Source organism: Branchiostoma floridae, chromosome 16 (assembly GCF_000003815.2).
Source record: "Branchiostoma floridae strain S238N-H82 chromosome 16, Bfl_VNyyK, whole genome shotgun sequence".
Lineage (NCBI taxonomy): Eukaryota > Metazoa > Chordata > Leptocardii > Amphioxiformes > Branchiostomatidae > Branchiostoma > Branchiostoma floridae.
The window spans coordinates 12127528-12151464 of record NC_049994.1 but is presented as its reverse complement, the minus strand read 5'-3'; the positions used below and the strand labels follow the sequence as shown (position 1 = coordinate 12151464).

The window sequence follows — 23937 nt, the reverse complement described above, 5'->3', positions numbered from 1 at the left end:
ACAAAGGTTCCTTCTTTTTGTTCATGTCGTTCCTGTTCCTGTGGTAACGTTGACATTGGCAGTGCAAAAGTCGTGTGTCAACCAAGGATCTGGCGTTGCGTATCTGAGACAACAGCGACCAAAATGGTGGTGAGTTTCAGTGTTACAACATAGGACATAGTACAAAGCACGTTTGACATTTTGACACGATACCCAGCAGTGCCCAAGGTATGACCTTTTATAGAGTATATATGTACATTAAACTGAAGTTGCTGTCGTAGAATTAGCGATCAAGCAGCCAGAATAGCCGGACTAATCAAAGACTGACCAGCGTGTGCAGAATAAAAAAAAAGTATTGGAAACAGTTTATTCGCCTGTTTTTGTTTCGTCCAAGTGGAACATTATTGACCCACCGGTCAAGGATGAGTCCATGTCAACATGAAAGACACAATCGAAGCCGAAGGTACTTTTGTTCTTTATTTGCACTTTTGGCCAAATTTGTTCATACAGGGGAGTTCAATTCGATTTACCCTAACTGTGGTATCTATCAAAGAATAAAGTAGAAATCTGGAGACCGTACCTTTTGCGCCATGACGAGTCGACCCATGAGTCGTCCCAGACCCCGTCATTAACGTACATCTTCAGCAGGTACTTATTGGGTTGGAACATTGCACCGTAACAATTGATTATAAACATTGCGACTGTTAACGTTGGAACCGTCTTAACAGCCATGGCCGATTGTTTCAAGTGTTTTCAGTTCTCTGTTTATTGGTTGTTCCTTTGTCTAGATCAAATGCAGTAACTACTAGTTGAGGGAGAATTAATTATGAGTTTTCAACAGCCTAGGTCTAGCTAGGTCTAGCCTAGCTCTCTCCAGAACTCAGAAATTTATACAAGAGCAGGACTCTCGACACCCTCTACACTACTACCATGATGTTAGAAGAAGACTCAAATCTAGAAAGAGCTTCATGACCATACAGAGTCTGAACCCTAAGGAGGCTGCCAAGTACAGAGTCGATTGCTGGAAAGCTTCCGACACCCTCCTACCAAATGAAGCTCTCCAGACCCCTTGTGAGTCCCTTCCTCATGGCACCCATCTACCCAGAAGGGAATGGGTGGACCTGAACAGAGCAAGGTGCGGAGTAGGTAGGACCAGAGACAACCTACTGAAATGGGGACGGGTGAACTCAGCTGAGTGTCGTTGTGGCCACCCAACCCAAACCATGGGACACATTACGAAGGACTGTGTATTAGGCCCCAACATCTCAAACCAGGACCTACTAGAAGCTAACGAGAAGGCCGTGGCCTGGCTGCAGTACTGGCACGGAACGCTATGATGATGAACAGCCTAGGTCATCATGTTATTTCATAACTCAGAAAACACATGCACGACATATAGCATATAATCTTTTCCAGACATGTGGAGCATAAATGCAACAATTGAAACGCCGAGTGAATGAGTGATTCCAAACGGGGTAATTACTCCTCGGACCACATCGCCCCAGGGCTAGAGTAGCCTTCGGAACCCAGATTAGAGAGCAGGTGTGTTTTGGTCTGTTTGCAAGGACATTACTGTAGTTTAAAAGGATGTGCATGGATACTTGTGGTACGACTTCTACACAGTTTATCTATATCACCTGGGACTATGCAGTGTTTGTGTAGAAATCGTGTTGGTCCATGATAACCATCCTATCGTGTAGGTAATTATATTCAATGTGTATCTTTATCTGTTCCGTGCCAGTGCTCTAGGACTTGTTCAGCTAGTTCTCTACCGTCGTTTCCTAGCCTCATGAGCAGTGGGGATATATGCACACGGTTTGCCCCCTGCAAAACTACCGAAGTCACGGCACTCGGTTATCCAGTGCTCAATGACCTCCGCACTGGGTAACCAGTACTGAACGACCTTTGAACCACCCTTCTGCACTAGAAACCGAGTACTGAGCGGAGATCAGCACTAGAAACCGAGTGGTGGGCGGAGTTCGGCACTGGAAAACGAGTGCCGAGACAAGTTTAGGTCTGGAATTCCAGTGCTGACGGGTCTTTAGCACTCGAACAAAGCCGTTCCGCACTGGAATTCTTGTGCTGAAGTTTCTTCCGCACTGGGCCCCGAGTGCCGACGACATTTTCTCCACGAATTCCGCACTGGGCGCCCAGTGCGGAACCCGTGACTTCGGTATACTTGCCTGACCCCTTTATGATATAAAAAGCGCACAACTTGTCTCATCCTGAACCTTGTAATTATGCAGCATTTGTACAGAAAGTGTGTCGGTATGATCTAATCTTCATCTTTGTTTATTCATTCCAGTACTCCAGGACCTGTCCGACTACTTCCTGGTGAGTTAGCACTCCGTAGTCGCAGTCCAGATATAGATTCACACGGTATGACTCCTTTATGATACAAAATAAGCATAACTTGTCGTCTCAGGTTTAACCTGTGTTTTTGAAATATCCTATACCACACTGGACACGTTACGTTACTTCTTGCATAGCTAGCTTGATGAAGGCTGTTTTTGTCTGCCGATTTGCTCAGCTTATATAAGTCTTTGTTTACCACACTTTATATGTAGGGTAGGGACATATGAATCTTCCTTTGATTCATTGGTTTAAGCCAAATATCCTGATCTATGCAACACAGCAAGGTTCCCAGTTCTTCTGGTTTGTAGCAAACGACGGTGTGACATGACATGTTTAACCGTACTCATACTGTAGTACAATGTTCTTCATTTTGATTTAGGGTATGATAGATCGCGCTGTTGACATACTACACCGAAGAAACATGTCACAAACACCATACAAAGCAATGTTGTCAAAAATTGCAAGGATCTACGACCACCGTTTATAAGGCCCGAGGTTATTGACAGGACGATCCTTTCAGCAGTAGAAAAATCACACAGTTGACAGGATCATCTTGTCAACAATGCATTTTTTTCTAGCCACTTCCTTTTATTATACGAATTCAGTAGAATTTTTCACAACATATCCGCAACTGTATTGGTGAATGTTCTCACTTCCCTATCCCAAACACAATGTCAGGGGTATAATAGTATCACGAAAGTGACAATAGCCTATCCATGGAGGCCCAATAATTCGAACATTTTGACTCAATTTTAATTGTAATATTAGATTCACTGTGGTTGTAGACAATTCTGTCCAGATTGTTATCGGTGCGAGACCTCCAGTTGGTTCTGGTGACGCCTTGTCCACTAAATGTGCCGAGCACCTAGTCCTCCCACTTCGCTCTGGGACGTCCTCTATATAGGGTGCTTCCAAACTGGTTCTGGTTGTGAGGTGACCAGTTTAATTACTACTTGAGTAGGTGTTAAGGTGGTATCTCACTGCACTTGGGGCACCGGTGCGGCACTGCGGGGTTTGTGCACTGCGGCACTGTTGTTTTATTTTCGCCGATTTTTTATAATCTAGATATTGCGTAATACGTAAAAGCATGAATACACTAAGCCAGGGGAGACAACAAAATACACAAAACGGAAGGAAGTTAGCTCTTTATCTCTGAAATTCGTTGAGTAATCTTGCGAACCCCGCAGTGCCGCACCGGTGCAGGGAGATACCATCTTAACTCCAGATGCGCCACACAAGACTCCCACCCAACCGATTCCTGAATACAGTGAATCTATTATCCATTTAAACTTAAGATACTATTTTGTGTTTTGTCGTTCCCAATAGTGACAAGGACTTGTAACCTTCGCTTAAGTGACCTCGGCTCAAGATCCAGAACAATGCCCAAGGCATTGTTATTTTCCGGTCAGGGTGTCTGGCCGTGGCGATCGCGACTTCTGCTGTGCCTGTTGGTCTGTCAGGGAGGTTTGCATGCAGGTAAATGGTTTGATCCCCAGCTTAAGCTTTAAGAATACTTTTATTCCTATCTATTTCTTTTAAGTCTAAGTACGCACTGACCCGCATTTGTACCTAAATGGAAAAAGAACAACCTATATGTTTTCAAGGCTGGCAATGTTTTGGCTTTGAGATGCGAATTTTTCAACATTTCAAGGGGTGTTACAGAATGGAGCTAAGACGCTTCCGACACAGTTTAGATAATTATGACGATTACACTTACTTTACCTAAGCACCTGCTTGAGCTGAGTCTACTAAAAATAATGCATGATGTAGGCCATTGATTTTATCTTTATTGCCAACATAGTTTCCAAATCAGCCTATATTGTAGTGTAGTACATTTATATGTATCTTAACTGGCAACATTTTATATTGATAATTCAGTTGCAGGACCTTTGGAAAAACAGTGCACTGAAGACGGCAAGGATACACAACAGACAGGCTGCACGGGTAAAGCTCGCCGTTTTGTGCAATTACGTATATATACATGCACGCATGCACTGACATAAATGAGCGAATCGCATTTGTTTTTCCAATACTTTTGATAGATACATTCATTGCACAAATATTTCATGATAATGACAATAATTCATATGCAAAACATTTCAGCCAAACGGATTATGCATTGCACAAAGACGTAAATGTACACATATATATATATATATATATATATCAATAATATATAACTGTTACAGTGATGAGCAAAAAATGTGCATGGTTTTCTTGGTCTCACCTCATGACCATTACATGTTGAAGATGGTATCATCATTTGCGTGGATTGAAGTACATTTATCAACACTTATCTTTGACCACATTTGTAGCTATTCCTCGTCTTCACTTCGCCGGGAGATTCCTTGCCGACTTACCAACCCTCAACAATGAACCCGACAACTTCAACATCGACACGTTCGTCTTTCACAAAGATCCGGGCTACAACGAGATGGGAAGTGGCGACTTCCGATTGGTCAACTGCAGCGTGACGCGAGTCTGCCTAACTGACGGGTCCTGCGTTGAGGATGATCCCATTGTTGGACAGCCAATCATCAGTAAGTTAATTCAACCGAATTAAATAGTCTTTCAGTATATGTATCATATGTATGTCTTATGATAACTGCATCTTTATGTCATTGTCCATTTCAATGCCACTAATAGCAGTGGAATTATTTGGGAATTTCAAACACTATCGACCACCATTATACAATTAGACTTTTCCAGGCTATAAATGACTTCCATTCAATGTCTAAAATCATATACTGACGCCATTATTAAACAATGCCAGTAATTTAGTGATTATACTAGTGAGAATTCAGTTCAAACATATAGGAAACACTGCACCCAAGGCATTATATGACCGTGACAAATTGATTTTCACATACTTTTCTAAGCTTTTTATTCTTTGATGCGCACAATCACCAAAATAACAACTGCACAATATTATACAGCCAGGCTCATTCGCTCACTCGGTGGTTATGTCACTTGACAGGCTTTATGTCATCGTAGATATATGTATCTCGGGTGAATCATTAACTCTTAACTGATTTTCTTGGATACGAAGCTATTTTTACGTATTATTAAAGTTCTATGTCATACAAAGTCTATGATACTATTATGTATGTTCTGTCTCTGTCGTGACCTATACTTAGCTCTCTATACTTGGCAAAAATGTATCATAAATGTCTTCATTGATTATTCCGTCAACCTCTTATCAAGGGTCTGCAGGCAAATTGGTCGACCATGACCCGGAAAACCAGTTTCAACCTGTCCTCTGGGGGTTGGCCATTGGCGTGAACGGGTTTTTCAGGGGAGACCTAGTGGCTCGTCCGGCGCAGCACTTCCATGACGCCTGCGGAGGAGACTTGTGCCACGAGGATGAATATGAGGGAGACGCAGACTCGGCAATGCTCGTCTCAACCCTTCAGAACGTGGCGTGGGAGGAGAACCAATCCACATTCATGAGCCAAGTAAGGTCTCTCCGATGCAAGACCAACTTCACCTTCCATGTCAAGATGACGCTTTACAACTACAGGGGTGAGTCAGAAAGTGACGCCTTTCCCTATGGTCGGGTGATTGGTACAATTTTTGCCATCGCGTCAGAAAACCCGCTTCCGCTAGGCCCGTACAAAAGAATGCTTTGGGGAGACGGGCGGCCGCCTCTGTTTCACGCACCATTCTACGTGGACAAATGCAGGAAAAGGATTGTATTGGACTTTTCGAATAGTATTAGATCTGATCTCTTCGGAAAGATCGTGAAACCATGGGGAGGGACAATGTACCTACATCAGTTCAACGGAACGTACACTCGCTGTAACGACTGGCAGAAGGACAGAAAATTCACAAAAAAGATCGAATTCGGCGGAGAAGACTGGCGCAGGAAGACCTCGGTAATGATAGAAATCGCCTTAGATGACGACGAACTCAAGACAGTAGAGGATCTCCCATATGCAGTAGTGATGACTAATGAGGACCTTAGGAATCAAGATATTTGCATAACGCTACTTGCGGAAAGACAAGACGGGTTACTCGCAAGCCCTGTAGACACGTTTACTTTCCGGAAGGAGCCTTACACCTCCTGGTCTATGAAGTTCAGAGTCTTCAGTTTTGGAAAGTCTGCTACAGGAAGCGTCCTGAAGCCAACAATGTACCACCCTAAGAACGACTCCAAAACGGTAACAGTCCAGGAGTGCATAGCTAATTCAAATGGTATTTGTGATCTAAAGTTTAAGTCCCTCGATCCTGGAAGGCCTCGAAAGCAAAACCAGCTTGATGGACAGCTGTACAAGTACGTCATACACGCGCAGAACTCAAGCGAAGAAGAAGCACTCGAAGTGAAAGATCTGACCGTTTGTATCGTTGTGTATTCGGCGCACAACTACACTCCCGGTCGTGTCACGTGGTACAATGACGTCTACCCGATCTTCCAGCAGTACGCGAATCTCTATCCTGTCATGAAGCCTATCATTAACCTGGCCAGCTACGAGGACGTCACGGCAAAACTTCGCTTGCTGGAGTACGCACTGACTCTCCCAGAATCACACCCGAACCACATGCCGATCACTCGGGACCTGTCCCAGCCAAAACGAGACATGATACTGTCCTGGGTAAGGGACACAGGCGGCGGTAAACGCCTTCCTCCGGTAGGCACCGCACCGTACGGCGTTAAGGACCTGAAAAAGGCACTACAGACAGCCCTGGAACTAGAACTGGCTACGATTCCTCCCTATCTCACCGCCATGTTCTCCATAAAGGACGGGCATAACGATGAGATAGTGACGATCATCAAAAACGTTGTCATCGACGAGATGAAGCATTTAACCCTTGTGGCAAACCTACTGAACGCTATTGGTGGAGAACCGGTGTTAAACAAGTCATCAGTAGTACTGTCGTACCCATCGCCTCTGCCAGGTGGCGCTAATCCGGAGCTGACTGTCGCGCTTGCCAGATGCTCCAAGAATCAGATCCGTTCCGTGTTTCAGGCGATAGAAAGGCCTGATTGTGAAAAGGAGTTTTCCAACATATATCGAAGTCTCCGTAAACTCTCACAGAATACTCTCTATTATGATGACTTCGCACAAAACACCGAAGTTCAGGAAATCTTGGAAAGTTGTAACAAACTAACGAAAAGGCCTCAAACTATTGGAGCCATGTACATCCACGAGATTCTCTGCCCATTGGCGACACTTACAAAGAAGACTTCTGGTGGAATATTTAAAAAAGGTGACCCTAAGAAGCAAATATCAGAAGAAAACTGGCTTCGCGAACATCCTCCGTTCAAAGTCAATGACTTTAACTCGGCAATGCGAGCAATAGCAACCATAGTGATGGAGGGGGAAGGAGCCGACCCATGCAACCCTCTAGACGAATTCGGACAGCCCTCGCACTACTTCAAATTTGCCGAAATATTGTACGGAAAACGGCTGGTCAGAATGAATGATCCCCAAGCTCTGCTGGGCAAATGCTCAGACAGGTTCATTCCTTGTGATGACGACATGAAGTGTGACAAAAGCCCAGAATTTGTCTTCGCAGGGCGACCACTGACGTTTTTTGAAGACGACGTCTGGCCGATCATTTCCAACCCACGGTCCGACAGGTACCGCCCAGGCTCGAGAGCTCGCAAGTTCTCTGACAGATTCAACAAGATCTTTACGGACATTCTGAAATGCCTCCACACGGCTTTTAACGGTGACCCGGCAAAAGTGAAAGAATGCACAGGCATGATGCCGTCATTGACCGTGTGGGCTAAGAAGCTGGTTCGGACTCCCATTGACCCGGAAGGACATCCGAACGACGGACCTAACGCCGCACCAAGCTTTGAGTTCTATGAAGACTGAAAGGACAAGGACTAACACGTGCTGACCGCCATGTTGTCGTCCTTGACCAAGAATTGACCGAAGGTCACGCGCAAAAGGCTATCTTAAACAAACTATTGCTAAGGTTTTATGTATTCCTCTGGTATTTTCTGCTGTACATGTGAGCTATGCACAATGTGTTATTTCCTTATTTGTGAGGTCCGAACATTTGTAGATGTCCGCTTGAACTAGGATTGACTAAAATACTTTTGTTTATGACCTTTAGTAAGGTTCAGTCAGAAGAAAAGGAACCATAACTGTTATTGTACAGTACTAGTCTCGGTGATGTAGGTCAAGGAACAGAATGTCGGAGATATCACAAGCTAAAAGACTTATTACGGCACTGATACTATAGTATAATGTCATCCTGTGTATAAGTCACTAACAATGGTTTATGCTGCAAAATCAAACTGCGGCAGATAATATATATATTAATATTATGGAAACACTTGCCTCTGTTACACAATCTCTTGCTGCCAGGGCCTCCATTCTTCTAGAGAACCGGTAAAAAGATTTTGGTAAAGTGGTATAACGACAGGGTACTTGGTCCAGAAATTAGTTTTCTTGGTTCAAATCCGTTGATATGTCATCGATCATGTGCCAGGGAAAGGCACTTGTACGGCTTTCCTCGCTTCACTCAGGTGGGAATGAGTGCCTATCTTCAATTAGGGCCGTCTCTCGAATAGGGCGTTAAATGGCCGGAGAGGTCCCATGTTTGAAGAGAGTGACACCTCAAGCACTTTAAAGAACCCACCACAACCGAAAAGAGTAGGGGTCCTTCCTGGCCTAGTGTGAGTGGATCCAACCTAGCAGTTTGTTCTCCGGGCGATAGCCACCTGTTATGTCAATCCCTCCAAATGCTTTGAATCTCATAAAGAAAAACGTTTTAGGTTGGCCGTCAGGAGCGCGCTTTAGTGAGTCTATGGATATACCATATGACTCGGAAAGATGGTTATGCTGTGTCTATATACATTAGTCACCACCAACTGTCCGTCAGGTCCAAGAGCAATGCCGAATGGGTTGTTGATTTTAACGACGGAGCGGACAAACTTCCCGCGGCTTGTGAACATGTCGACCCGCCCATTACCCTGGTTAGCCACGAGGATGTTACCAAAACGGTCCGTACAAATGCCTCTCGGGAACCGGAATTGAGCTTCAGCGCTTCCCCGGCCTCCAAATCTGAATCGCAAATTCCCAGAATTGGTGTACACATAGACACCGCGGGATGTATAGTCAGTGACAAGTACATCCCCGTCTTTGTTTGTTGTGACGTAGTCAATTTCTAGTTCTTGATCTTTTCCAAACCGCCTCTCAAACGAGCTGTTTGTCAGAAAGATCCAAATTTCGTCAGACGTTTCCACAACGATCTTGTTGTTATTTGCGTCCACGGCAATGTTGGGGTACCAAGCCCAGCATTGTACGTCCACCTTGGTCACAGGCACACCGTTTGGGTCGTACTGTACCACAAATAGCACGTCTTCGCCAACATAAGGTCGCCCCACCACCCACACAAGACCCTCACCGTCAATAGCGACATCAGTAGGGAACATGGCTTCCCCATTTTTACCTAGCAGTATGGTTGGGAAGAAACGGAGGTAGACTCCTGACATGCTGAAGACTTGGACTCGTTTGTTCTTCATATCAGACACAAAAATCTCTTCGGAGGAAACGGCTACTCCACGTGGCTCTGAAAATTTCCCAGGGTAGAATCCTTTCCCACCAATGGTGACCTTAACGTTTGTTTTTGAGGTTGCTGTCAGCGTGGGTGCTACGTTTTGACCAATAGAACAATTGACAGATCTCATCTGCAAAAGAACAAGAACAAGACAATACTTTCATCTTCTTGTGCGTTTAAAATACTAATCTTTTAGTGGAGAGCATTTGGAAAGCATCATCTACAGCATCTCCCAAGGGCTTTTCAAATTTTCTCAGGATTCATTGTACCATAAATCTGTAAGATAGCAACTAGCTCGTGGAAGCATTTAATATCAGAATGTCTTCGTACAAGCAGAAACGACGTTGGCCTACCTTTTGATGATTATGTGGGTCAGTCTTGAAGTAAATGGCGGCAAAGATTCCTCCCATGATCCAAATGAACACCATGATAGCTGCTACTATTGCAACGTACACTCGGAGACGATTACATTCTGGAAAATTTTTGTTTGACAAAAGATTGAATTATTTCTCAGACAACGGCCCGGAATGATATTGTATATACATAAGGATGACTACAAGGATCATAGCACAAGCATCACAGTACACGGTTAGCCCTATTCAGACGGGGATGGGGGTGGGGGGTTGTGGCGCTAAAAGTGACCGCCAACTTTGACGTTTTATATCTCCCAAACGGCTTGTGCTAGAACAACTAAACTTGGCGACTTTTCCTAAAATATTGTTGGCAACAATTTACAAAAAAGTTAGTAATTTTTCGTGTTGCCATGGCACGGGTTTCTGAAAGGCATACTTTACAAAATTCACTAATTTTGGTTTAAACAATGGTATTTCAAACAAATATTTTCAAACTAATAGATGTAACTCACCACATGCTGGTTCTTGTTCAGCGTTTGGCACGTACGCCGGAGTCGGAGCATTCTGTCCATACATCGGATTCGGCCGCAAGGCGTTTTGTGCGCGCGTTGATATGGGGATAGGAGCATTCTGTGCATGCGTTACATTAGGATGCGGAATGTTATGAAGATGTCGAGCTCCCATTGTGTCGTCATTATTCACAGCGAAGGCTGAAATATCAGCATTATTTGTGGATTGTTGACTTTCTGGTTGTCTCCTGGTGGAGATTCCAATGTTGCTACTTGAAGACGATTTTGATTGCGTTTCTCCCGAATCTTCCCCAAACGTCAGGTCATGCTGGTCCATGTATGCAACAGCGTATGGTTCAATGTCGGAATCCTCTAGGATATCGTCAGGTACTTGTCCTCTCGAAGATGCAACAGCATCGTCTACGTCCATGTAATCATCATCGTCATCTTCATCACCACCACGACCATCATCATCATCAGCAGCATCTTCACCATCGTCCTCCTCCTCCTCACCATCATCACCACCACCATCATCATCATCGCCACCACCATCATCATCATCACAACCACCATCATCATCATCAGTGTTTGACAGTACACAAGTCAGATGAACATTGTTCTGCTGTGCAGATGCAGATGCACATGGCTGGAGGCAGGGGGCGCCTTCACTGCTAGCGGGTTCGGTGGAAACGTTTAGTGGGGGCGTGGGGGCGTGTTGTGGGTACGCCGGGTTCGGGTCTCGGCTGTTTACTGCTTCTTTCCCACTGGAGGTCTGGGTACTATGCTTGTACATAGGATTCGGGTCCCTGGTGTTGGTAGCCATCTGGTACATCTAACTTGAAGAAGAGGAGTGATATACATGGTATTACCATCCCCAACAAACGCTGATGTGTCACCACTTCTAATTCCCCACAACCCAACACCCCCACCCCTTCATCATTCTGTTTGGTCCTATTTTAACACACACAAGCATTATGTTTCATCTGGAAATTGAAAAAAAAAGAGTTTTCTAATAACCTAATGACATCAATAAATTCATTAACCGTTTCTCAAATAAGACATACCAGACAATTTCCTGTGACGAAGTGCTGTCAGTTAATTGCTCTACTAGTTGGGACTGGTACAGACATGCATTTTGCATTGTCTTGGTGTTTTTAAATCAATAACAAAGGAGAAAGTGACGTACGCTTGATCCTACTGGATGGTTCTGGAATTGAGAGGGCGTTTTTCTAGAAAATTTCAAAGAGGATAGTTAAAGAAATGGACAACGGAATGTCATTTTTTTGTATGTAGGTAGCTTAGAAAATATGTACAAGATGAAGCACAAAAAGTTTTCAAGACACTTTATCTCCACTGTGACGCTAGTGTATCATGCATTTAGAAATTTGAGAACACCAAAATGACTATACCATTAAGGCTAAGGTCACATTTCCAAACCGGGGCCCGACCGGGCAGCTTTCGGGAGCGAAAAGAATAATATGAAAGACATCAAAATACACAAAATGTCAAAATGAGATCCATGGGCAGGATATGTGTGTATTTCAAGGTATACATTTTGAATTTTCGTTTCTTGAAACATCCCGGCCGGGCCCCGGGTTGGAAATGTGACCTAAGCCTAAGCAAGAGCCAATGAGTAATATTCGTACCTGTCGGACGGCACGGTGTGATGATTACGTAGACTCCGCAACGTTTTTAAAAATCATCCTTGGCAACAATACCGGTTATTTTTTAAAGAAGATACTCCGCTCCAGATTCTTAGTAGCTCCTTGGCGAGTGTTTTCTGTTGAATGAGATGTGACGAATTCGAAAATGTGGAGGTTTGATTGAAATTAAATATGCAACAGTTGGGACCTGTCATTTGTCGTAGAGGGTTCACAACATTATGTATGGTACACATTGTATAAATTGTATTTCATCTCGTTAACACGTATTTACTTGTACCACATACGCACCACACATACATATACCAAAACTGTAACGCGCACACACACGCGCGCACACACGCGCGTGCTCACACACAAACTTACGTCACCATACCCGTACAAGGATACACCACAGACATTCTGACATACATAGTGAACTTTGCACTTTGAACTTTAAACAACCTGACGGCCGCGGCCTCGGTTTGCTGTGGAGTGTATCGAGCTAGCAAGTCAGCTCAAAGAGGTAAAAACAGCACATGCAATCAGTACTATAACAGTATTGTTTACTCCAATAGACAAAGCAGAAGCATAAGTGTGAGAGCTATGTGAGAATCTTGCGGTTACGGCCGTGAAAGTCTGTGTATTCGCTCGTGTATTCTTTATGATTGCTGTGGATGTCAGTTTCAGCCTGTATGCTCTTGAACTTTTGAACTCTAAGCAGTTCGTTTTGGCTGTGGTCACGGTACGAGTGTGTGAACGAAGCTTACAAGTGCTGGCGTTCCTTTGCTTGCGGTGACATACAGACATACGTACGGTCAAGTACTAGACTAAGTATCTTATATTCATGAAATATAATCCGGCCATTTAGATTCCGTGCTGCTTTTAACAATCATTCTTCATAAACCTACTCTTTAATATCCGAAATGTTGAAATTTTCCTTACAGTCCTTGTTGTGAATTTAGTACCCTTACATCGTACATAACGCATGGATTGCCTTAAAGTTTGTAACTTTCTTCAGAAATTAACGTTACCTCTTTGATGAACTGAGCAAGCATTCTATCTTCTTATGCATCAAAATAAAAGTGAACTGTTCCACAATTTGTGTTATTAGATGGTGAAAACAGGTCTACTTGAACGGCTGCAGGAGGGCCCTGTGATAGGAGACGGGGGTTATGTCTTCACGCTGGAGAAGCGGGGTTACGTCATGGCCGGACCGTGCACCACAGAGGTCGTCATCGAACATCCTGAGGCCGGTGGGTTCGGCGTAGAATTTTCTCCTTGTGTGAAAATATTCTTCCTTCTTCATATATGTACCTTGCTACCTTGAAGACTATATTTTCGGTGCCGTTTGTGCCAGTGGACAGCAGAATTTAAGAAGCTATGGATAGATCTAATGATATTTGGTTGGTCACCGTTGGTGGGTAGGTGTCAGTAAAATGAAGATAAGTTCGATAAATGGGTTCCCTACCCGTCGGCTATCTCACAGAACTTCCGGTTTTGATGTGTGTCCGGGACATATTGTAGTAGATAACTCTTGGGACATGAGAGTGAATGGTGTAGGTTTGGCCCCCTAGCGACTTTTCTATTCATTTCAGAGTAGGCAATTTTCTATCTACAGTCAAACCTGTATTAGCGGCCACCTTTGCATAGCGGTCACCTGACCACTGTGGGCACTTTTTGTCGGTCCCTTTGATTTTTTCCATTGACCTAAGCATTAAGAAATAATCTATAGCGGCCACCTCTCCAACGCGGCCACGGTCACACCATTTCCGGTCCCGTCGATACAAAAACACCGCATATTGCGGCCATGCAGCTCTTACAGTTCCCGACAAGATCACTTTGGCGGTAGCGTAAGGTACGCGTATCTGGAACGTTTGAGCGTTCGACCTGTCATTTGTCACGTAGAGGGTTTACAACATTATATATGGTACACATTGTAGAAATTGTACACCATCTCGCACAGACGAATGTACATGTACCACATACACACCACATGCACATATGCCAAACCTGTACGCACACACACGCGCGCGCGTTCACACATATACTTACGTCACGATACCCTTACAACAAGGATGCACCACAGACATGTAGACATACATAATCAGCCATGTCCCTTGTCATCATTATTGGCTTGGCAAGGGTATGAATAATTCTTATTGACAATGTACAGGGAGAACTTGATGAATACATTATGTACATTTTCGCAAATACGTATCCAGTTTCAATTGAAAATTACAGAAGATTCATAATGACAATGTCGAATTTTCATATTAGATGCATCATACGGTAGATTCATCAGATGCCAAATTATGGCAGATATGATTTTGAATGGTCCCTTAGGAATACAGTGTTCCATACTACGAACACTGATACGAGACCCCCCGGATTGCACTTTGAACTGTAAACGACCTGACGGCCGCGGTTTGTTGTGGAGTGTATCGAGCTAGCAAGTCGGCTAAAAGAGGTAAAAACAACACATGCAATCAGTATCAAAACAGTATTGTTTACTCCATTAGTGTGAGCGCTATGTGAGAATCTTGTGGTTAGCCGTGAAAGTCTGTGTATTCGCCCGTGTACTTATCTTTCTGATTTGCAGTTTTAGGCAGCTAGGTTCTTCAACCTTTGAACTTTGAGCAGTTTGTTGAGGCTGTGGTGTGCGAGTGTGTGTACGAAGCTTACAGGTGCTGGCGTTCCCTCGCTTGCGGTGACATATAGGCAGGGCCAAGTACCTTAGACCATCTAGATTCCGCGCTGCTTTTCACAATCGTTGTTTATATACGGCTACTCTCATCCGAAATGTTAAAGATCTCCTAGTCCTTAAGCTTGTTGTGACTCTTCGTACCCTTGCATTTATCTTGTATCATAAGATGGTGAAAAAAGGTTTACTGGAGCGGCTGCAGGAGGGCCCTGTGATAGGAGACGGGGGTTATGTCTTCACGCTGGAGAAGCGGGGTTACGTCATGGCCGGACCCTACACCACAGAGGTCGTCATCGAACATCCTGAGGCCGGTGGGTTAGGCATAGAGGTTTCTTCTTGAGTGAAAATATTCATTTTACCTTCGCTACAAGGTTTTCTGTAGCGTTGGTATATGTCTGTATGTGTCTGTGTTTGTGTCTATGTAGTTGACCACCTTAATTCCAGAATACTGGCTTGTCTTGATACTTGGTACGAGCCCCCTAGCGTGTTGGTACGGTGCTACGGCGGAAGTTCCGGATTTGATATCTCAATTTCTGAACATGTTATAGTCGTGGCCCATGGTTTTGTTTTAGTGGTAGATAGCTGTTGACGCCGAGAGTAAGTGGTATGGATTTGGACCCTCTAGCGGCTTGATTTGGAAGGGACCTGGGTGTTTAGGTCAGACTTTGAAAGGGAATGACTCAAGAATGGGTTGACGGATCGTCATGTTTTTGGGTATGTAGATAGCTTATTATAAGTGATGCTCACGCTATCTACTTATGCTAATTTCATACTTACAGTAAAACAGTTACACCGAGAGTTCATGCGCGCAGGCGCAGATGTGCTCCAGGCCTTCACATTCTGGTCGACAGACGACAGACTGTCTCTGTCTGGTCCTGACGCCCCTGGGAACGAGACTGGCAAGAGCATCACGGTAAGGAAACCGTTTGAAACTCATCATCTCCAAGCAGATCCTACGCAACTTTGATACTATGTTATGCCTGGAGATTCTCTCTCTCTCTCTCTCTACATACGCACTGGTCCAGCTCATTTGCAAGTTGGCTCATTACCTATTTTTATTTTTCAATATCTCACAACGACTCTTGTTTAAACTTGGCAATACCCTATCGTAACATCAACGTAAGTTTCACACGAAACAAAATTTCATTCTGTTTCATTGCTTTGTATTTATGTTTTATTTATAGTGTATCAAGTTATACTTTGCTTCTAATTGTTACTGTTATTAGTACCGTTTTGTCTTACATTGTTTACCTGTGTATTTTGTTTTTCAAGAGGAGGCAACATGTAGATACGTTTAATAAACAAATACCATACGTTGTGTGCGTTTATTTCACATCCAGTGCAAAGAAATGAACGACCAGGCATGTACTATAGTGAAGGAGGTTGTTGGGGACGGAGATACCCTCGTCTGTGGAGGGTTATCCAACACTCCATCTTACGCACAGGGGAAGGGAAGGGCAGCCGTACAGAAGGAGTTCAGCAAACAGGTCGACAGTTTCATGGAACAAGATGTGGACTTCCTATTGGCTGAGGTAAGTCACGTCAGCTTCGTCGTCTCAAACAGCAAATTCGCTTTATGTTCTGTTGATAGAATTTTCATCTAACACTGACTTCTTTTAAAGGTATACACAAGAATCTCTAAATTTTCGATGGCTGTCGGTCTATCTTGTTCATGGAGTGACCCAGTCTCGCAAGACGAGTGTGAGACTAGGTCGACGAGACTCGCGTCTTATGTTCTGGACTTGCTATTGGTTGTGGAAAGTCACGCGATCTGGTGGCGCTACCAAAAACAAGCAGGACTTGTCGTATCGCAGTGCGTATACATGTACTAGGAAACGTATCTGTGCAGAGCTTTATTGTGTGTTAAGTGGAAAGTCATGCGATCTGTAGTACGGTTTATTACCACATTTTCACCAGCTCAAAGGGAAGGTGGCGTTACCAAAAACTTGTCGTGTCGAAGTACGCATGGTACTAGTAGGAAGATTCTTTTTTGACTGAACGTACCGGTATCTGTGTAGTTCATTGGTAACGTGGAGGAGGCCGAGTGGGCTATCGAAGTGCTGAAGGGAAAAGGGAAGCCCGTAGCCTGTACCCTGCGTATCGGGCCGACAGGAGACGACAGCGGCGTTCCAGTCGGGGAGTGTGCCGTCAGGATGGCTAAAGCAGGTGGGTGCTAATCTCCAAGCAGATAATACGGTTACCGTAGCATATTATATGGTATCAAAAAAAGTATAGCCGGCCTAGGAGTCTGTATAGCTTCCGGTAGCCAATGTACACTCCTAGGGCGGCCTCACTCAGTCCTTTGTCAGTTTTTGATACTATCTTGTGCTACCGTAGATTAGGCGAGTGCTTCATATCCCGGGACGGAGGACGATACCAACTTCCCACCACGTTCGACTCGTTGCTCCTCGTGTTACACTTTGGTGTAGTCACGCGTTCTTGGCAGTCTGGTCAGGGATCACAAGATGAAAAAAGTCACACGCTCTTGATGTCTTAAGTTGGATAAAGTTGGATAAAATAAATTTAAAGACACCTTACAAATGGTAACAAACAACAACAAGTATTGGATGAGAAAAACATCCAAAAAAGAATTTGCCCCGAGTGAGGATCGAACTCACGACCTTGAGATTATGAGACTCACGCGCTGCCTACTGCGCCATCGAGGCAGCTGACATATCTGCTATGCAAATTTGTTCTCCGACCTAGCAAAGAATTCCGTATCAAAGTCCAACATGTTGCCTCAGTCGGTACAGAATGTTAACAAGAAGCGAGCATAGTACAGTGCTAAATTTTCTTACTATATACAAAGGCACTGGGATCAAATGTTCTTTCGAGTTTATATTCTGAAGTGATTGGTCATCAGCATTGATCCTGAAGAAGACCAAGGTGGTCATTGAAAATTTGATCCGTGTATGCCTTTGTGTTGGAAGAAAGTTAAGCATTTTATAATGATTACAGATGAGCTTCCATTATAAGATGTGAGCATTATCAGTAGATGAACCTTAATGCCTCATTGTACTATCTCTTTGTAGGTGCTGACGTGGTTGGATTGAACTGCCGGTTTGATGCCAACACCTGTCTGAAGACTATAAAGATGATGAAGGATGCGCTGGAGAAGGCAGGACTGTCCCCGTATCTGATGGTCCAACCAAACGGCTACCACTCACCGGAGACCGAGCAGACGAAGAACGGATGGACCATCTTGCCGGAGTTTCCGTTCGGTAAGAATACTATATTTTGTTAAGTAATAATCAAAGTAACTAATTGCAACATTTGATCAGTTGGCATGAAAGATTGGAAAATGAATGCCGAAACTTTCCGACCAATCCTGTCAGAATTACACAAACTTTCATGTCAATTCATTGTTATATCAGCGTGATGAAAGGGAATTTATGATCGTCACAGAAACACGCTTCTGGGGCCCAATTATATTCAGAAAGGATTCTTTGAGAGTGACCATTCGGAGTAAATACAGGCATGAGACCACACGAATTTATCAAGACAACGTTCTAACGTTTAGGTCATTTATAGTAGATTGTAAAATCTAGAAATATCTAGTTGTTCTTCAAATGTTTTTCTACATTCCCTCGCCAGCTCTGGGCCCTCGGCAGATGACCCGCTTTGAAGTCCACCACTTCGCCCGAGCGGCCTTTGACCTCGGGGTCAGGTACATCGGCGGCTGCTGTGGATTTGAACCTCACCACATCCGGGCTATATCGGAAGAGGTAGTCACTGGTGTCGACTAGAGGAATTTTGTTGTTGATTCTCACTTTGCCGTTTACCATTTTCCCCGTCGTCTTGCATTGTTTTGTCATTGTTTTGTCTTGTGCAAATTTTCGGCTTCATTAATGAAATTAGAGTACAGCAAATAAATCACCTGGTGAAATCGAGTTAGTAGGTCACTTCTTTCAGACATATTTCTCACGACATTAGACGGGGATATGAAATAGATATTCCTCTTAAATAAATTTGCAATAACATGATTAAAGATATGAGATATATAATATTAACTGTACTGAAGCGCACAGTATATTTCTTTACGTTTCGTAGCTGTCTCCAGAGCGCGGAGGAAAGCTCGGAGACGCCAGCAAGAAACATTTGCCGTGGGGAGGGGCGCTGAAGACGGACCAGTCTGAGAAAGACTTTATCAAGTAAGGATTACTAGTACATCACATTGTCGTTCACCGTAGTTATATGACAGACGCTATACTGATGTATGTCATGGCGTTTGCAGAAATCACTATTTCTAAATGCTAATTTCTTTGAGTACTCTTGATCAATTTCATTTTTCAGTTATGGCGGCAGAGTACAGTATTTCTACGCGACCCCCGGAGTTAATGACGTAGGGGTAAAAACATAGTGCGGTCGAAATCTTCAATCGTTCGTAAATACCTTAAAGTACATGTAAGCGAGGGATGAACTTTACTGTGTGGCAGCATAATATGTCGGCTTTCAGATGGCACGAATGAGATTTTTCAGTTTGGCCTGTCGTTGTTTAAATACGCGTGACCTTTACAGCTGGCTGTCTAAGTGAGTCGGCTGCAGTTCCGGGTGACCCCGCATGACCCTATTTCAAAGAGGGCGTCACAATGTTAAAAAACCACAATATTTTTTGTTTTTGGTTATTTTGTACGTTGTACCCTCGACTTTAACATACTAGTCTGTCGTGCTTCCCAAATGCACCCTACTATAATTTTATCCGCGTCGATGTCAGTCACCTTGCGGTCCTTAACTATAGGAAGCCCCATAGGCCGAAAACTGTATTCTGCTACCTTATGTCACAAAAGTAGCCGTGGCAACACTAAGAGGACGTATTTTGTTTATAGCCCTTTACTCAGCCCTTACATGAGTCGTGACAAGATTAAATGGGAAAAGCTGACCACCAGGACGCGAGCAAAAACTACCGAAAACGCTATAGAAAGTTACCACACTATCAAACATGGCGGTGCAGTTCACTCGATACAGCAACACTGGGTTGTGTTCTGTATATCTTTTGTTTGAATTCAGATTACCACAGCTAGCACGAAGCATTGCGAAGAGAAAGAGCTCAGACTAACTATATCTACTCTTCTTGCGTCTGTCATACTTTTGTTTCTCCAGCGGAAAGGATACCAGGGAATACTGGGAATCCGTAAAGCCAGCCTTGGGCCGACCAGGGTTTCCGGACGTTCAGGAGAAACTCTTCCGCCAGTGAGCACTGACGTCACAGGCAGCGGAATCCTACAACCTGGCTGACGGCTTTGAGAGGACATAATCTAATCGATGGGTAAATGTAAGCATATGAGATACATTTGATTGAATTGATTAGTTTGTGATAAACAGTGACTGTGAGCATACCAATATTCGGTGACCAGTCTACGATATTTCCTACTTTCAACATTTTTGATAACCACTGATGATTTCATGAAGACATTTTTCCGTTTTCATGTTTCTTCGATATTCGTTTAGCTTTTTTCACAGCTCTAAGCTGTGCGTTGTACCATTTTTAACTGTCAATAGCGCCGCCTAGCGGTCTTTATAATCTCACATCATAACACCTTTAAACTTTGAGAGATGTACTCTACACAATGCTCTTGAATAGCAACATTCTCCTGTGTGAGACCTATGAATAAAAATTGATTGTGGCAACAAAGTCCTTCAGACGTTGGAAAACGTTTGCACAATGTACACAGTAAGACACATTCTTTCTCTTTTCCAAGAATAGAGCTTTGTGTTTTGCGGGTGGTCGTTTCTGGCAGCCTTTAATATGTGCCATGAACAACATGGAATCTGAAACAGTCTATCCTTTACACCAGACTGCAAGATAATCGTGCAATGGCATTGCTGAAGTGAAGCATGACAAATCCGTTATGAGTTGGTTGTTATTGCTACCACCTGCAGATATTCCATCCCTTTCGAAGAAACTGACTTTCCTTGAACCTAGAGTTTGTTATATCAGGAGTTTCGGAGATCTAAATCAGCAATTATCAGTACTAATATGTATGCGTACTTTTAATAAAGCGTGCGTTATTCATAGACAGGAACTCAGCAAGCGGTCGTGCTGGTTTGAGTATTGCCTCTGATAGCCACAAGCCACAATATCTGTATGAGTTAGCTTGTCATATAAATAGGCTGGTGGTAGCGGAATAGATAGCTGCTAGAAAGCTTGGCAACCAAATATGTACTGGTTTGGTCACACAATGTTATATCCTGAAATCTGACGGACCTTTCTAATATTGAAAAATGTAAGTTTATTTATGCGAAAAATCTCGGTAGTTTTTTTTTTTAATTCTTTCATCACAATATGATATTCTCCCTCAGAGTACATTTCTAATGGGAAGGAAACAATGTGTATGCTAAAAACTCTCTGATCATGTTTTTTCAATGCGATTTTTTCCTACCAATGGAAAAGAACGAACTATGAAGATAACAATCTGTATGCGAAAAACTCCCTGGTAATGTTTTTCGACACGATTCTGCCCCTTCCCCCAGTTGAAAATAAATATGTAGAAAACAATCCATAAGTGAAAGAAAATAAATTAATATTACAGAAATGTACGAGGTGGCTTAAATTTCTATTTGACAGAGAATATGCCCCCTAGAAATGTCAGTCTCTATAGGTCTCGAAGATTAATGGGTACAAGTATTATATTAATACTTTCAGCTACCGGTATTATCATCGGTGTGTATTTCTGTTATCGCTAAATTAGGAATCAAGAAATGAATGCTATTCGGGGCTGTAATGCCCTTCCTATTGATAATCTTAGGCTCAAACTAGAGCTTCAAGATCTCTTATCCTCGACAAGTAATTTTGTCTCATTTAAGTACAAAATGATGTGCCAAGTAGTCCTTTATTAGCTTAATAAAAGACACTGACTCAGAGACAGACACACACAGAGACATTAACCCTGCCGAAAACATCAGAACTTTTTGGCGTATATGTTTGCCGTTTATAAATGCGCTACGCCTAGGGTAATGCGATGCAAACAAATTTTCTCATCCGTTCAGCTTAAAAGCTTAACATTTTATATCCTGTTGTTAACTGTGACGTATGTATCCTGTTCGCCAACAGGAAACGACTTGTTAACTGCGTGGCTATATGCGGCCCACTGTAGATGCTGCTATTTTTCTTGCGTATGTGGAATGAGACAGAGGATCTCCAAACAGCGTCAGGCGCTGGTTTACCGGTGTTTGTACTTGGTTGCTTAGGGTCCTATCGTCTGACGGACATGACCACACCATCCCCATGTTGTTCTCCCTTTGCGCGTATGCGTGGGGGATTGGCTTTTTTTAGATCTCTATTAGCGATACATCACTACTCTTCCTGGAATCTAGATTAAAACAATATAAAATTATGATACTCCTCCTGGAATCCAGGTTAAATGTAAATTATAACATGACGGAAATGTACAACTTATTGTGCCTTTCAAATAACAGAAAACAAAAATACGGTGAACTCAAAATCAGAGTGATAGTCATAAGTTAAGTTAAAATAAGACAAATCTGTTATACTCAACAGAAAACTTGTTAATGTTAACTCATAAATCGAGTGGGAGATGGCAGAGGTCGAAGCAAAAACGTATACTCAACAGAAAACTTGTTAATGTTAACTCATAAATCGAGCTCGGTGGGAGATGGCAGAGGTCGAAGCAAAAACGAATGGGTACACCCCACTTTACACGACCTTTCTCACTTCACCCAGCTGTAAAAATGGGTACATGACTTCGGTCGGGGATAAAAAAACTTTGCCCTCTGTCTGCAATTTGTATGTGCAACTGTTGATTAAAAATGAGTTGCTAAACTTGAGTGCAGCGCCACATTGTCATTGTCCACCCCCCCCCCAAAAAAAAACTCTCCCTAAAGTTGCATGGTTTCTGTCGTACCGACGCGCCTGAGAACCAGATGTCCCTTGGGAAGGCAGTCCATCTCTTTTAATCTTAACTCACCCGTATAGCTTGTGATTAAGATCCACCCCTCATTGCACCTCTTAAAACCAACGATAAGATGTTAAAGTCATATTTGGAGTATTTTCCTCGTCAGTGTCGCAACATGAAGAAATTCCTAGAAAAGCGGTCCACCTACACTGAAGACTAAAATAGATATGTCTACATAACCACTTCCAGGCCATGAACATTTATCGCAGTGACGTCTGATTCAGATGAAAACTGCAAGATGATCGCATTTGGTGATTGACATCATCTACTATTAGCATCCATTTGTATTGCCATATCGTGTTTGTTAATTTGTTATCTTTAGAGCTGCTGCTAATAGAACGATCCACGACTGACCACTGTTGGTAAATGAAACAGATTTCAGTAGAGGAAAGTGAAGGTCTAGTAGATTCTTAAAGTAGACAAAATGGTATATTTCCAGTTTTCTGGGAGATAGATTCTGAAATGTGAACGTTACCCCAAGTTGTATGTGCCAAAGGGGCTGCAGCTTCGTATTTCTGTCTAATAATGTGTTTCACCAAGGAGGTTGGATTCACAAAACAAAATGTCTATTTTGTCAAAAAGCAAAAGGGAGAGTTTCTAGATTTGACCATGTATGTACATGTAGCACTGTCTGTATTTGACAATTTGGGGCATGAGACTATGATAGTTTATAAGGGAAAATACTACGGCACAAAGCCGCACTAGAGGTCGTTTTCTGTCCCGTGGTCCCGTGGTTAGAATTGTAGCTTTCACTCACACGTCCCGGGTTCGATTCCCGTCATGCAAAAATTGTTTTATTCCAATATCACGTCAGTGCCTGTTCTGCTTTTATTAGTTATTGATATGTATTGCGCTGTCATAAAAGTTGTATAGACTCAATGCAGTGTTAGTTTTGTACTCTAGTTGTTAATGTTCAAGTTTAAAAAGTAAAAAAAAAAGCGAGTTAAGACACGACAAAATGAATTCATG

The 23937-nt window shown here is 43.2% G+C and overlaps 3 protein-coding genes and 1 non-coding gene across 8 annotated transcripts; 2 read left to right on the top strand and 2 right to left on the bottom strand.

Moving 5' to 3' along the window:
• The first annotated feature begins 1749 nt into the window (after nt 1–1749).
• On the top strand, nt 1750–8602 carry LOC118403580. 2 transcript variants are annotated; one of them, XM_035802320.1, is made up of 6 exons: nt 1750–1794; nt 2285–2313; nt 3661–3810; nt 4213–4278; nt 4650–4874; nt 5539–8602. In XM_035802320.1, exons 1-6 carry the CDS (start codon nt 1769–1771, stop codon nt 8154–8156), a joined length of 3114 nt encoding a protein of 1037 aa, XP_035658213.1. In that variant the 5' UTR covers nt 1750–1768; the 3' UTR covers nt 8157–8602. The 2 variants fall into 2 exon arrangements, with proteins under 2 accessions (XP_035658213.1, XP_035658214.1); XM_035802321.1 differs by lacking the exon at nt 1750–1794 and adding an exon at nt 1906–2152.
• Nucleotides 8603–9065: 463 nt separating this feature from the next.
• LOC118403606 (tripartite motif-containing protein 3-like) lies at nt 9066–10559 on the bottom strand. Its single transcript, XM_035802375.1, has one exon. It carries the CDS (start codon nt 9977–9979, stop codon nt 9095–9097), a length of 885 nt encoding a protein of 294 aa, XP_035658268.1. The 5' UTR covers nt 9980–10559; the 3' UTR covers nt 9066–9094.
• A 2251-nt stretch (nt 10560–12810) lies between these two features.
• LOC118403599 (betaine--homocysteine S-methyltransferase 1-like) lies at nt 12811–21072 on the top strand. 4 transcript variants are annotated; one of them, XM_035802364.1, is made up of 10 exons: nt 12811–12877; nt 13466–13607; nt 15225–15366; nt 15835–15968; nt 16396–16587; nt 17074–17221; nt 18088–18276; nt 18650–18780; nt 19106–19206; nt 20156–21072. In XM_035802364.1, exons 2-10 carry the CDS (start codon nt 13527–13529, stop codon nt 20247–20249), a joined length of 1212 nt encoding a protein of 403 aa, XP_035658257.1. In that variant the 5' UTR covers nt 12811–12877; nt 13466–13526; the 3' UTR covers nt 20250–21072. The 4 variants fall into 4 exon arrangements, with proteins under 4 accessions (XP_035658257.1, XP_035658259.1, XP_035658258.1 ...); XM_035802366.1 differs by lacking the exon at nt 15225–15366; XM_035802365.1 differs by lacking the exons at nt 12811–12877; nt 13466–13607 and adding an exon at nt 14740–14821.
• Nucleotides 17649–17721, bottom strand: Trnam-cau. The gene has a single exon. It is a non-coding gene; the product is annotated as a tRNA-Met (tRNA).
• Nucleotides 21073–23937: the final 2865 nt, after the last annotated feature.

What these genes read in the sequence shown, in the direction of transcription:
- LOC118403580 (XM_035802320.1), top strand. Translation starts at nt 1,769, where the DNA reads ATGAGCAGTGGGGATATATGCACACG. An exon ending in AGTGGGGATATATGCACACG is followed by an intron (nt 1,795 to 2,284) that starts GTTTGCCCCCTG and finishes TATTCATTCCAG; the next exon opens with TACTCCAGGACCTGTCCGAC. An exon ending in TGTTGGACAGCCAATCATCA is followed by an intron (nt 4,875 to 5,538) that starts GTAAGTTAATTC and finishes CCTCTTATCAAG; the next exon opens with GGTCTGCAGGCAAATTGGTC.
- LOC118403606 (XM_035802375.1), bottom strand. Translation starts at nt 9,979, where the DNA reads ATGAGATCTGTCAATTGTTCTATTGGTCAAAACGTAGCACCCACGCTG.
- LOC118403599 (XM_035802364.1), top strand. Translation starts at nt 13,527, where the DNA reads ATGTCTTCACGCTGGAGAAGCGGGGTTACGTCATGGCCGGACCGTGCA. An exon ending in CATCGAACATCCTGAGGCCG is followed by an intron (nt 13,608 to 15,224) that starts GTGGGTTCGGCG and finishes TTGTATCATAAG; the next exon opens with ATGGTGAAAAAAGGTTTACT. An exon ending in CGTCAGGATGGCTAAAGCAG is followed by an intron (nt 17,222 to 18,087) that starts GTGGGTGCTAAT and finishes ATCTCTTTGTAG; the next exon opens with GTGCTGACGTGGTTGGATTG.